The sequence below is a fragment of the Bos javanicus genome, chromosome 23, assembly GCF_032452875.1.
Source record: "Bos javanicus breed banteng chromosome 23, ARS-OSU_banteng_1.0, whole genome shotgun sequence".
NCBI classification, from domain to species: Eukaryota; Metazoa; Chordata; class Mammalia; order Artiodactyla; family Bovidae; genus Bos; species Bos javanicus.
Window position 1 is genome coordinate 51,088,770 of NC_083890.1, and position 13,399 is coordinate 51,102,168.

General features: G+C 56.1%; 2 protein-coding genes across 4 annotated transcripts in view; both read left to right on the plus strand.

Annotated features, from left to right (window-relative positions):
- Window positions 1-2,224: 2,224 nt before the first annotated feature.
- LOC133236791 (serpin B6) lies at window positions 2,225-12,998 on the plus strand. Of its 3 annotated transcripts, none has more exons than XM_061398991.1 (7): window positions 2,225-2,309; window positions 5,422-5,596; window positions 7,342-7,491; window positions 9,520-9,637; window positions 10,595-10,737; window positions 12,144-12,299; window positions 12,487-12,998. In XM_061398991.1, the coding sequence occupies exons 2-7, from the start codon at window positions 5,432-5,434 to the stop codon at window positions 12,889-12,891; spliced, it is 1,137 nt and encodes a 378-aa protein (XP_061254975.1). In that variant the 5' UTR covers window positions 2,225-2,309; window positions 5,422-5,431; the 3' UTR covers window positions 12,892-12,998. The 3 variants fall into 3 exon arrangements, with proteins under 3 accessions (XP_061254975.1, XP_061254976.1, XP_061254974.1); XM_061398992.1 differs by lacking the exon at window positions 2,225-2,309 and adding an exon at window positions 2,525-2,610; XM_061398990.1 differs by lacking the exon at window positions 2,225-2,309 and adding an exon at window positions 4,825-4,922.
- Window positions 2,258-13,399, plus strand: part of LOC133236793 (serpin B6-like) — a 34,791-nt gene continuing 23,649 nt past the window's right edge. The window contains exon 1 of the mRNA XM_061398994.1: window positions 2,258-2,309. The gene's annotated coding sequence lies outside the window, so the exon portion shown is untranslated. The remainder of the gene's footprint in view (window positions 2,310-13,399) is intronic.

Here is a 13,399-nt window from a genome sequence, read left to right on the forward strand (position 1 = left end):
ACCCAGGGACTGCACCTGCGCCTCTTACATCTCCTGCGTTGGCAGGTGGGTTCCCTGGCACCAGTGCCACCTGGGAAGCCCTGAACAGCGCTGCTGTGTCTGCTAGTCGCTTCAGTCGTGTCTGACTGTGCAACCCCAGAGACGGCAGCCCACCAGGCTCCCCCGTCCCTGGGATTCTCCAGGCAAGAACACGGGAGTGAGTTGCCGTTTCCTTCTCCAATGCATGAACGTGAAAAGTGAAAGTGAAGTCGCTCAGTCGTGTCCGACTCCTAGCAGCCTCATGGACTGCACCCTACCAGGCTCCTCAGTCCATGGGATTTTCCAGGCAAGAGTACTGGAGTGGGGTGCCATTGCCTTCTCCGTGAACAGCGCTGGGAGTCCCAAATAACAGCTATCTGGAGTCCCAGTTGGGAAAAGGTCCCTGGCTGTGCATCCACCCCATGGGTGAGACTTCAAATTGCAGTTTTCGGGGCTCCTGCTTATAATCAAAAGCCGCAAACTGATATCATCAGTTTGCATGCAAAAATACAACTCTGGTTTAACTTTTGCAATGCTGTTTGCTTCACCTTGGAAGTCATAAGATGCTTTAGCAGCTGGGGGCTGGCCAGGGGATGGCTAAGGCCATCAAGCAAGGAAGACGAAAGTCCCTTCCTGTGGCCAGTCGCAGGTGTTCTTGCAGAGTCCTTGGAGTATCTGCGGTTTGGCCCAGTTCAAAGATTCCTGATTCCACCTGGTAAGGCCGAGGCCTAAGTCCATCTCCTTGATGGACTTTCGGCTCTGCTTAAAACCCCTTGTCACAGTGACTCAATTTTATTTCTCATTTTACAATACGTTGCTTATTTCTGCACAAAGATAAGCTGGAAGGACAGAGCCAAGTAAATAAACCTGGGGTGAAAAGGGCTGGAGAACTTAAGGGTAGAAGTGAGATATCTGAGCCTCCCTCAGTGTTTACTACTCCAAAAACAAAACTAAGGTACTCACACCAGGGGCTTGCTGCTGGCATCTAGTGGGTAGAGGGGCAAGGACAGCCCTCCCACAGCAATGAATTATCCGGCCAGAGGTGAGTACACGGTGGCTGTTGACAGCCCCTGGCTTAAGCTTTAGGGCGGAGAATGCACTAAGCTATCTAAAGGTGAAAGTCGCTCAGTCGTGTCCGACTCTTTGTGACCCCATGGACTGTAGCCCGCCAGGCTCCTCTGTCCATAGGATTCTCCAGGCAAGGATACTCGAGTGGGCTGCCATTCCCTCCTCCAGGGGATCTTCCCAACCCAGGGATCGAACCCCTGTCTCTTAGGTCTACCTGCATTAGTCAGGTGGGTCCTTTACCACCAGCACCAACAGTGGGCCTTTAGAGAAGTCTAGCGAAAGTCGTTCAGTCCTGTCCGACTCTTGGCGACCCCATGGCCTGTAGACCCCCAGGCTTCTCTGTCCATGGGATTCTCCAGGCAAGAATACTGGAGTGGGCTGCCTTTTACTTCTCCAGCGGGTCTTCCCCACCCAGGGATCGAACCTGGGTCTTCTATGGTGCGGGCGGATTCTTTACTGTGAGCCACGAAGGACGCCCCCAGCTCTCCCAGGTTTCCAAACTGAACCTGTCGTGTTTCAGACGAGGCTGGCATTTTCCCCACTGCGGTCACCGGCGCCCTGTCCGCCCTCCAAGGCTGCGCCGGGCGGGCAGGCCAGGGTCCCACCGTGCTTGGTTCACACGGGCCTCTGTGCACCGGGAAGAGCGTGCCTGGCTTCGCGCAGAGACTCAAGCCAAGGTGCCCGGGCGACGCCCCTCCGGACCAAGTATCAGCCCGTGCGCCCCGCGAAGACCCCGGGCTCGCCCGCTGAAGGCCTCCTAGGGCCGGGCCTTCGCTCCTCCTGCGGCCCGGGTAGCAGTCGCGCACCGGGCACCTCGCTCGCCCCTGCTGTTCGGCCCCGCCCCAACCGCGCGGCACGGCCCTCCGCACCGGTTCGGTCCGGTCCGGTCCGGCGGGCCCCCCCCCGCCGCCCCTCCCGCTCGACTCCGGCCTGGGTCCTGCCAGCCCCGCCCTCACGCTCGGCCCCGCCCCTTCCACTCGTTCCCGCCCTCCGGTCCGGCTCGCCCCGCCCTCCAGTTCGGCCCCCGCTATCCCGTCCTTCCCGCCCCGCCCCTTCCGGTCTGCCCCGCCCCTCCCCCTCGGCCCGGTACCTCCCGCTCGCCCCGCCCCTCCCGCTCGGCCCCTCCGTCCGGTCCAGCCTGGTCCGGCCCGGGCCGCCCCTCCCTGCGCGGTGTTTGGGCCCGGCGCCTCTGTCCTCGCCCAGCCTGCTCCGGCCGCGCTCGGGTACGTTTCGGGAGGTGGGGGCCGCGGAACCGGCCTGCGCACTAGGCGGGCGGCGGGCGGCGGGCGGGGGCGCGCGCCGGGCTGGGTTTCGTTTCGGATCAGGCGGCCGGGGCGGACGTGACGACCCGCTGAGTGTGGCGGCGCCGCCGGCTGGGACCGGGGACTGGAGGACCCTCGTGGGCGCGGCGCCCAGCCTTCCCGGGCACCGCGCGCCCAGGTACCCTCGGCGAGCGCCGGGCGTTGGGGACCCGGGGGACCGGTGGAGGCCGGAGGACAGACAGGAGCTGGCCTGAGTGCCCAGGTGACCCTCGGGCTTGCGCCGGGCGTTGGGGACTCGGGGGGCCGGGGGCGGGGGCTTCAGAGACCGGACAGGAGCCGGCCTGTGTGCCCAGGCGGACCCGGCGCCCAGCGGTCTCCCGCCCACCGCGCGGCCTGCGCTCAGGGTCCCTCAGGCCTGCGAGGATAATCGTGAGCACCGTTTCAGAGCTTGTTTGTTAGGGCAGTTTTTGTTTTTGTAGACACGCTGCAGGCGCAACATTCCGAGAGTGGGCATCTTCAGTGCTAAGAGGGCCTGGGAGAAACTTTAGTCGCACCCGGGTGCTAGATAAGTTGGCACCTGAGTTACTTTCTTCCCTTCTCTCTCCCCACCCCCCACCACCCCCCACCACCCCCCATAAAGCTCTAGTTTGAGAGGAAAAACAAAGTATGGGGAATGAACCTTCACATGCTGCCAGGATTACTGAGCCGCTGGGGGAGGCCGGGTTCTGCTGGGACCCTGGCTTCCGGCCCAGTGGTACCTGGCCAGACTGTGTGCCTGCCCGCTGATGTGCTTTAGGGCGGAGGCGGAGAGGGCGTGTGCAAAGTAACCCTTGGACTGAGGTCCCCATGAACAGGAAGGGCTGTGCTTATCAGTGTTCTGGGGCGTGTGGTGTCCAGAATTCCCCACAACTGGTGGCTGACTGCACCCTCAGCGTTATACCACCCCACAGAAAGGTCACGGTTTTAGTCAAACTTGGCCATGTAAACTAAGTATTTAGAAGCATTATGAGGCCAATGCCAGTCCAAAGTGTTGTATTACAACTCAGCTGCTGGCCTGATCACTCGGGCGAGTAACAGGAGAGCGAAATGAGAGTAAATGGAACCACTGTTCTTTTCTGTTTGCACTCAGAGCAGGGTACATACACAAAGGGCTTGTTCTCAGACCCCTGGAAGACCACACACCTTACGCCACCAAGCTTTCTGGACCTGAGACGAGACCTGGACATGAGAAGAAGGGAAAGCCTGTGCAGTTCTGTTCACCATTTACTGAACACCAACTGTGGGTCAGGCGTCAGTTGATGTAATCCCCTCAGTAAACCTATAGAGTAGAAGGAACCATCCCAATTACACATTAGATAACACACACACACACACACACACACACAGACAGACCAGGCGGGGACAACACAGGAGCCAGTTCAGTTCAGTTCAGTCATGTCTGACTCTTTGCAACCCCATGAATCACAGCATGGAGGCCTCCCTGTCCATCACCAATTCCCGGAGTTCACTCAGACTCATGCGCATCGAGTCAGTGATGTCATCCAACCGTCTCATCCACTGTCGTCCCCTTCTCCTCCTGCCCCCAAATCCCTCCGAGCATCAGAGCCTTTTCCAATGAGTCATCTCTTCGCATGAGGTGGCCAAAGTATTGGAGTTTCAGCTTCAGCATCAGTCCTTCCAAAGAAATCCCAGGGCTGATATCTTTAGGATGGACTGGTTGGATCTCCTTGCAATCCAAGGGACTCTCAAAAGTCTTCTCCAACACCACAGTTCAAAATCATCAATTCTTCAGTGCTGAGCTTTGTTTACAGTCCAACTCTCACATCCTTACATGACTGCTGGAAAAACCATGACCTTGACTAGACGGACCTTTGTTGGCAAAGTAATGCCTCTGCTTTTGAATGTGCTATCTAGGTTGGTCATAACTTTCCTTCCAAGGAGTAAGCGTCTTTTAATGTCATGGCTGCAGTCATCATCTGCGGTGATTTTGGAGCCCCCAAAATAAATTCTGACACTGTTTCCACTCTTTCCCCATCTATTTCCTATAAAGTGATGGGACCAGATGCCATGATCTTCGTTTTCTGAATGTTGAGCTTTAAGCCAACTTTTTCACTCTCCTCTTTCACTTTCATCAAGAGGCTTTTTAGTTCCTCTTCACTTTCTGCCGTAAGGGTGGTGTCATCTGCATATCTGAGGTTATTGATATTTCTCCTGGCAATCTTGATTCCAGCTTGTGCTTCTTCCAGCCCAGCGTTTCTCATGATGTACTCTGCATCTAAGTTAAATAAGCAGGGTGACAATATACAGCCTTGACATACTCCTTTTCCTATTTGGAACCAGTCTGTTGTTCCATGTCCAGTTCTAACTGTTGCTTCCTGGCCTGCATATAGGTTTCTTAAGAGGCAGGTCAGGTGATCTGGTATTCCCATCTCTTTCAGAATTTTCTACAGTTTATTTTGATCCACACAGTCAAAGACTTTGGCATAGTCTCTTTACTTCAGAGCAATCAATGTGCTGCAGTGGAGTGTTTTGGGGTGAGCTGCTCTGCAGCCCATCAGCAGCACAGATTACCTGGTGAGTCCCCGTCCTCACGCAGGGAGCAGAAATCAGGGAGCTGACTGACGCAGGGCCCGGAGCGGGGCTGCCAGCCTGCACGCCCTGCGGCTTCGGGCCCTTTCCTCGGGCTCACCTGCTCTGTCTCTCCCAGGTTGGTATCAGGCTCAGCTGTCATCCCTTCCACCACTCACAGAGAGGCCCTGAACCCTCGCGCACCCTCTCCCCTCCCCCAGTGTCCTGATCTGGATCAAACGCCCTGGGTGGCGGGGCTGTCGACCTCCGAAGCCGGGCCCTGGAGGTGGACGTGGGCGCGTCCCAAGGCCCTTGTCCCAAGCAGAGTCAGCAGGGCCTGGGCCTGGGGCAGCAGGGGAAGCCCCGAGGAAACCGAGTTTTGTGCATGTGCCTGTTTGCTCTTTGAAGCAGAGCGTCGGTGCTAACAACAGTTAAGAGCGGAGTGAGATGTGGTCGACCTGTGGCCTGAATTTGCGTGACACTGATTTTAAATCCATCCTTTCAGCCTCGCCACCATGGATGCGCTGTCAGAAGCAAACGGCACGTTTGCCTTGACCCTTCTGAAAAAGCTGGGTGAGGGCAACTCGAAAAATGTGTTTATCTCGCCCCTAAGCATCTCCTCTGCCCTGGCCATGGTCCTCATGGGAGCCAGGGGCAACACCGCAGCCCAGATGTGCCAGGTACGTTCGGGAAGCCGCTTCTGGGCGGCAGCTGAAGCTCTTTCTTTGGCCCGTGAGCTGGTGTACACGATTGAATCCCAAAGGCCTTACTCGACAGACAGGCCTACTCCCCCGTCTGCCCCGTCCCTGGGCGTCCCCTCAACGTCTCTCTGGCTGGTGGTCTGGGGCTCCTGACCGCGCAGCACCCGATTCCAGCAGGACAGGCTTGAACGAGCAAGCGTCATCGAGCCTCTGCTCAGACCCGCTGCCCAAGGCCCTGCTGGCCGAGGCCCGTCCTGCCGAGACGCCCAGAGCCGGCCCTGGGCAGGCTGCACAGGGTGTGGACGCCAGCTCCTGGGCTGCAGTGGCCTCGGGGCGCTGACCTCTGGCCCCCTGGGGGTCACAGCCTTCCCACACGTGGGGTGCCCTTACCGTTCCCAATTGCCTGGGGTCCGAGGGTCTCCAGGTTTAACAGAGTCCTGATCCCGCCCTTGACCCTGGGCCTTGAGTTTGACCTTTGCCCTAAGGCCATCACTTTCAGGGTCCTGTGCCAGCTGGAGAGGCTGGGAGTGAGAAACATTGGCACCCTCCACCCAGCAAGTGTTAGGGCGCAAATACGCGGGTGCTCGTGCTCAGTCATTTCTGACTCTCTGCTTCCCCGTGGACTGTAGCCCTCCAGGCTCCTCTGTCCATGGGGTTCTCCAGAAAGAACACTGCTGTGGGTTGCCATGTCCTCCTCCAGGGGATCTTCCTGACCCAGGGATCGAACCCACGAGTCTTGAGTCTCCTGCACTGGCAGGTGGATCCTTTACCACTGTGCCACCTGGGAGATGCATGTGTTCCCTTTAAGTTCTGCTGAAAAGGGAGCAGTCCCCTCTTGAGCTCGGCACTGTCTCCGCTCCCACTCTCCCAACTCTGAAGGGGCCGCCCTCTCTCTGGGCACCTCCTGTGCAGATTCCGATTTTAGGGGGAGGCCCAGCCTTCCCGCCCTGCATGGGGGTCTCTCCAGGGCTCCTGCCTGAGCTCCTCTCCTCCAGCAGTGGTGCCCCCCGGCCCTCCGGCCTCGGCCGGTCACTGGGTGCAAAGCCCTTGCCCAGGCTTTAGGTTCGTGTTACAGTGGAACCGGGCCGAATGTCTGTCTGGACCTTCTCTTGGTGGCTCCCAAACAAACCTCCCATGACCCAGAATGACCGGGACCGTGCCTGGCACTCTGTGTCCTGGCTGCATTGTGCCCGCTGGGCTCCTCATGGTCCAGGAGCGGCCCCGATCCCGCGAGGTGCTCTCCTCCGTGTGTCTGCTCTGACGTGTGGTCATGAGGGCCCAGCAGGATGGCTGGGCATTTCTGCGCCCTGGCAACAGGGGGCAAGACACGAACGTGGGGGTGCCAGGCCTTTACGAAGGCCCAGGCCCGGAAGAGCCACTTCTGTGTCCCGCTGGTCGGAGCCCGTCCCAAGGCCAGTCCAGACCCAAAGATGTGGCTTGTTTGTACACAGATGGGAGGCCTGTCCACGGCCCTGTCTGCAGGCAGACCGTGAGCACAGGGCCCTGGGCTCTCAAGGGGCATTTCTGCACCCACTGTCGCTGCCTAAGCTCCTGCAGGAGGCAGGCTGGGGGACTTCCCAGAGCCACTGTGCCTTTATCTGGGTGAGTCTTGTTTTAAGCTGCGGTGAGGATCAGTGCGGTGCTTAGGCTGACTTTATTGTTGTGTCCATTTCCTGTAGTCAGGGCTTACTGCAGTGGTGGGTTTTATCTGTTTTTGATTTCAGACTCTTTCTCTAAACAAGAGCAGTGGGGGAGGTGAAGATGTCCACCAGGGTTTCCAGAACCTTCTCAGCGAAGTTAATAGAAGGGACACACAGTACTTGCTCAGAACTGCCAACAGGCTTTTTGGAGAGAAGACTTACGATTTCCTCTCGGTAAGTCATACTCCTGATTGCCCAAAGCAGATAGAGACCGAGGTCGTGTGGAGACGGGAGGCGGGCCTTGTGGTGCAGACAGGCCTTGTGGGCTGAGACCCACATGGAGGGCGGGGTGTGGGACCCCAGTCACGACCTCACGCTTCCTGGAACCGTTCAGTCATTGCCTGTAAGAGGAGCCCTGTAACAGCCTTGTTCACATACTCATGAAGCTTCAGTGAGATGATTGTCAGAGAACTAACACGGATCATACCACAGTTGCAGAGGAGTTGGCCCAAACAGGGAAGTGTTCGAATAGAATATTTCTGATGTTGTTTTTCACATGTTGGAAGTATTTTGTGCGTTGTGAGACTTGCTCAATTCTTTTACACATGTAAACATTTTGATTATCTTTTCCTATGCAGAAATTTTTTTAAATTTTTGTGTTTTTTACTCTGGTTCTATTTAATCACACTGCTTTCCTGATTTTTAAATTTTTTTCATACACACCTCAAGCAATCTGTGAGTGTGTTCTTATTATATAAAACGCAGACAGAGCCAGAGTCCTCCCACACTCTCTTCCACGTCGCCCCCGCGCCCAGTCTGAGGGCTTGTCCCCTGTACCTAGAGAAAGGCTTTGCATCTCACTACCTGTGTGGCTGTTGTTCAGTCGCTGAGCCGTGTCCGACTCTTTCTGACCCCGTGGGCTGCAGCAGCCCAGGCTCCTCTGTCCTCTACTGCGTCCCAGAGTTTGCTCAGAGTCACGTCCGTTGAGTCGGTGATGCATCCAACCCCTCGTCCTCTGTCCCCTCTTCTCCTTTGCCTTCGATGTCTCCCAGCATCAGGGTCTTTTCCGATGGGTCGGCTCTTCGTATCTGGTGGCCACAGTGATGGGGCTTCAGCCTCGGCAGCAGCGTGTGTCCGCCTCACCCTTCCTCACGGTGGCGGGCGGCGTGCTCAGGGGTGGCTGTACCGAGACGCAGCCGCCAGCCCCGGGTGGGCGTGGGGTGGGACCCAGCCTGGGCCGAGCCGGCAGGGACCCTGTGTGTGTGGTTCTGTCCTGTGTGTGCGTGCTACTCCAGATGGACTTTAGAGGGAAGGGACAGAGGGAGGCTCTCAGATCTCCGTGAATTCTGCCTCATTCCCACCCCGACGGCTGCATCCCTTCCCGTCATCCTCAGAAAGGGTAGGGGGTGGGCGCGTCCACCCTCTCCTCAGCGCTGCAGGTGCTCAGCCTTTAACATTCTGATTGCTCACGAGACTGAGCAGCTTTGCATGTCACTCAAACATTTGTATCTTTTCTGAAAATTGCCTATTTATATGTCCTTTGTGTAGTTTTACTTTTGGGGTTTATGTCTTTTTTTTTTTTTTTTAACTGAGTCCTTTATATGTGTAGCATAGCGATCTTATTCTGTTATATAACTTACTTTATTATTTTTCACACTTGTTTCATACTCTAAATTAACTTTTAAAACAGGTGGTGTAAAGTGAATGTAGTCAGCATGAGGTCAAATATTGGTAAGTTTTGTAGATCACAGTGTGAATTTTTTTTACAACCTGGTTTACTTGTTTTTATCAGTCTTAGCTACATGCTAGTTTATTGTCATCTTTTTTTTTTTAGTTCTACCAGTTTATTGCTACCAACCTATCTCCCTCCACCCTCATGCATGCGTGCTCAGGCATGTAACCCTGTGGACTGCAGCCTGCCAGGCTCCTCTGTCCATGGACTTTCCCAGGCAAGAATCCTGGAGTGGGTTGCCATTTCCTTCTCCAGGGCATCTTCCCCATGAGATCAAACCCTCGTCTCCAACATTGGCAGGTGGATTCATTACCACTGTGTCACCTGGGAAGCCTGTGATTTTACTCAGTTATTTATTCAGTGTAGCTGAAAACTGAGAAACCAGATTGAAGGTTAATTCTGCACATTCGTTTGTACATTACACAAGTAACCGTCAAATGATCAGTGTTGATGTCGGCGCGGTGAAGAAGTAAGCTCTTGGCGTTGTCTGTTTCTGTAGCCATGTGATTCTGTCATTCCATCTCTCCTAGTCTTTCAAAGATTCCTGCCGCATATTCTACCAAGCAGAGATGGAAGAGCTGGACTTTATCAGCACTACGGAGGAGTCCAGGAAGCACATAAACACCTGGGTAGCCGAAAAGACAGAAGGTGAGGACGTGTCACTACTTCTGTTTGCACAGTATTTGAATCAGTCTTATTTTTCATCAGTTCCTTCCCAAGACCATCAAATGTAAACAGAAATGGCTTTTTTCTCTAAAGAACTGGAAACTTTCAAATCCACTTCTGAAATTTAATCAGTAATCAATTTCTCTAGCTTCCCCCCTCCTCATCAATATTTGGTGCACCTCTTCCGGAGCAATCGCACTTTGACTTTTGGCTGTTGCAGTTAATGTTCATATAGTCTGCCTTTTCACAAAGGGCGGAAGGAAGACTCTGGATTGGGCTCCACCTCCCTGCCTGTGCAGCAGAGCGCGTGCTCTGCGGGTCGCTGAGCATCACTGCAGGACACTCGGTCAAGCCCTCGTCCACCTGCGCTTCTTCGTTTTCGTGCTCTGCACGCTGGCTTCGGCCTCTCCCCTTCAGGACAGTCCCCTCACGTTGTAGACCGAACATTCCTTTTTCTGTCACTGTGAATTATCCTACCCTTATTATTTGTTCATTTTATGTGTTTTATGCAACTCATGGTATTTTCTGAGCGGAGACATTAAGGTTTTTGTCGCTGATTTAGCTTTAGGGGCCAGGCTCCCTGCATGGGTTTCCCTGGTGGCTCGGATGGTAAAGATACACCTGCCAATGCAGGAGAGGCGGGTTGGATCCCTGGGTCAGAAAGATCCCCTGGAGAAGGAAATGGCAACCTGCTCCAGTATTCTTGCCTGGGGAACCCCATGGATGCAGGAGCCTGGTGGGCTACAGTCCACGGGGTCACAAAGAGTGGGACCCAACTTAGTGAGTAAACAACAACTCCCTGTTCGTGGTTGTCTGGGGGACAGGGAACCCTCTGGTCTGTGCACTGACTCCTGCAGGGGACGGACCAGTGACTACTGTGCCCTTCACCTCCACCAGGTAACCCTGTTAGCTAACTGGTTCTTTAAATCTTTCTTGCAGGTAAAATTAGAGACTTGCTCCCTGCAAATTCAGTTAACCCCATGACACGTCTCGTTCTCGTGAATGCCATCTACTTCAAAGGGAACTGGGACACACAGTTTAACAAAGAGCACACTGAAGAAAGGCCTTTCAGAGTCAGCAAGGTGAATGAGAATGTGTCATAATAAGGGAGGAGGTTTTTGGAAACGGTCCCTGGGGTCCCCTTGGTTTACGAAGCCTGCCAGGAGGCTGACCTCAAGGAACGTGTGCCTCTTGTGGCCTTGGCAGCCCAGATGTGGATGCGGGCACACCCTGGCTTCCTCGCCCCCTGCTCCGCCTTTGCTGTATCATGAGCGGAGATCCGTGCGGCCAGTGTTCCGTCTTGTATCACACATCCCACGGGGCAGCTCACAGGTCTCTGGGCCTCCTAGAACCCCCAAGATCCAGTTCAAACTCCAGACCATGGCTGTAACGCTCTATGGGCCTGGATCCTACCGTCTGTCCCCCTCCCGTCAGGAGCTACCTACACAGACGCCTTTCTCTGCAGGGCCGTCCAGAAGCCTCCCTAGCGGTGTCCGCAGCCCAGGTTCCTGGTTCCTGTGTCCCTCCTCTGAGCTCTCACAGAGCCCGTGGCCTCTCACAGTGGCTCTGATCTCCCAGAGCCCCTCGGGCCCATGTGCAGGACCAGGGAGGTTACTTGGAAGTTTTCCTGAGGACCGTGGCTGGGCTGAGAGTGGTGGGGGTAGGAAGCACAAGTCAGATTGTTTTGTATTTTTTTTTTAATAATTGTATCTATTTATCTTGGCTGTGCCGGGTCTTCTTGCCGCGAGCCTTTCCTGCAGCTGCCGTGGCGGAGGCCCTCTTGGCTTGGTGCTCGGGCTTCTCCTGCCGGTGCTTCTCTTGGTGCAGAGCTCAGGCTCCAGGCCCGTGACTTCAGGAGCTGCGGCTCCCGGGCTCTCAGCCCAGGCTCAGTAGTTGTGGCCTGTGGGCTTAGAAGCCGCTAGGCTGTGGGGTGTTCCAAGACCAGGGATGGAGCCTGTGTCTCCTGCATTGGAAAGCAGATTATTTACCCCTGAGCCACCAGGGCAGCCCTGTTGTCTTTAAAAGTAGAGCCAACATGGTTGTTCATGGGTCAGCTATCAGGTGAGAAGGACAGGGGCCCAAGACACTCTAGGGTCTGCCTGGGGGATGAGTGGTGTCGCCATGAGCAGAGATGGGAAGGTGTAGATGGAGCAGGTGGAGGGGAACACGAGCCGCCAGTGTGGGAGCCGAACTGGAGGCTCCTTTGCGTCCAGATGCGGATGTCAGGTGGGCAGGAGCCGAGGGAGAGGTCCCACTGGGAATGTCCATGTGGAGACTTCCTGGGTCAGCAGGAGAATAGCAGCCTGAGGCCTGAGTGCTGGGAACCAGGGGTGGGAGCTGGAGTTGTGCAGACGAGCTGATGACGCGGAGCTGGGGTGGGTCTGGAAGACACAACAGAGTGTGTGGGTGCAGGTGGACGGCTCTGATGACTCGTCCAGCGTGTCCACGGGTCTTGTTTCAACTTAACATTTATCCATTTCCTTTATAGAACGTGGAGAAACCTGTGCAAATGATGTTCAAGAAGTCCACCTGTAAAATAACCTACATTGGAGAAATAAGCACCCAGATTCTGGTTCTTCCCTACGTAGGTCAAGAGCTGAACATGGTGATTCTGCTGCCCAGTGAAAGCACGGACTTGAACACGGTAACCGGGCAGCCGTGGCTACGGGGCCCAGGGTCTCGTCTGCATCCCTGCTGCGCACTGGGCTCCGGGAACTCGTCTGCAGCTGGCAGGCCGCCCCGGGCCCACAGGGCTCGGAGTGTTGGTCGCAGCGGATGGTCCCTGGGGCAGCACTGCTGCAGACCCTGAGATCTTCTACCTTCTCCTGCAGGTGGAAAAGGCCCTGACCTATGAGAAATTCATCGCGTGGACGAAGCCGGATGTGATGGACGAGGAGGAGGTGGAGGTGTTTCTTCCCCGGTTCACGCTGGAGGAGAGTTATGATATGGAAGAGTTCCTCCAAGAACTGGGCATGACTGACGCCTTTGAGGAGACCCGGGCCGACTTCAGCGGGATGTCGTCTGGGCGAGGCCTGCACCTGTCCAAGGTCATGCACAAGTCCTTCGTGGAGGTCACCGAGGAGGGCACGGAGGCCGCGGCCGCCACAGGGGCGGTGGTCATGATGCGCTGCTTGATGGTCGTGCCTCGGTTCAATGCCGACCACCCCTTCCTCTTCTTCATTCAGCACGGCAGGACCGGGGCCATCCTGTTCTGCGGCCGCTTCTGCTCGCCGTGACGAGGTGTGGGGGCCCCCAGTGCTCCTCACCGCTCTCCCCGATCTCTGCGAAGAGCTGGAACCCAGGTGACCTTGGCGAAGGTCCACAAATAAAGAGCTGATCGAGACCGCCTGTGTGTGTCTCTGTGTGTGTGTGTGTCTGTGTGTGTGTGTGCACGCCTGTGTGTGTCTGTGGTGTGTGTATGTGTGTGTCTCTGTGTGTGTGTATGTCTGTGTGTATGTGTCTGTGTGTGTCTGTGTGTACTTGCCCGTGCATTCTCGTGTCCCGTGCCTTCTTGGAGGTGCAGCTGCCATCGGAGACGGGCACTCGGTGGTCACGCCGGTGGGGAGCACTGGCTGCCTGCTCTCTGGGTCCTCCCTCCACCCGCCCCGTCCAGGCCTTCGGGGAGAGCGTTGTCTGCTCCAGGCCTGGAAGGATGAGCGGGGCTTCCCTGTCTCCTCTGCTCAGTGGCCCTGCTCCTGAGACCAAAGCGAAGCAGAGGCTACGGCAGCCACAGGCAGGGGAGGC

Bases quoted from the DNA above. Each gene is read 5' to 3' on its own strand.
- LOC133236791 (XM_061398990.1), top strand. From the start codon at position 4,858: ATGTGCTGCAGTGGAGTGTTTTGGGGTGAGCTGCTCTGCAGCCCATCA. The intron at 4,923-5,421 runs GTGAGTCCCCGT...CCATCCTTTCAG, and splicing joins TCAGCAGCACAGATTACCTG to CCTCGCCACCATGGATGCGC. The intron at 9,638-10,594 runs GTGAGGACGTGT...TCTTTCTTGCAG, and splicing joins GGTAGCCGAAAAGACAGAAG to GTAAAATTAGAGACTTGCTC.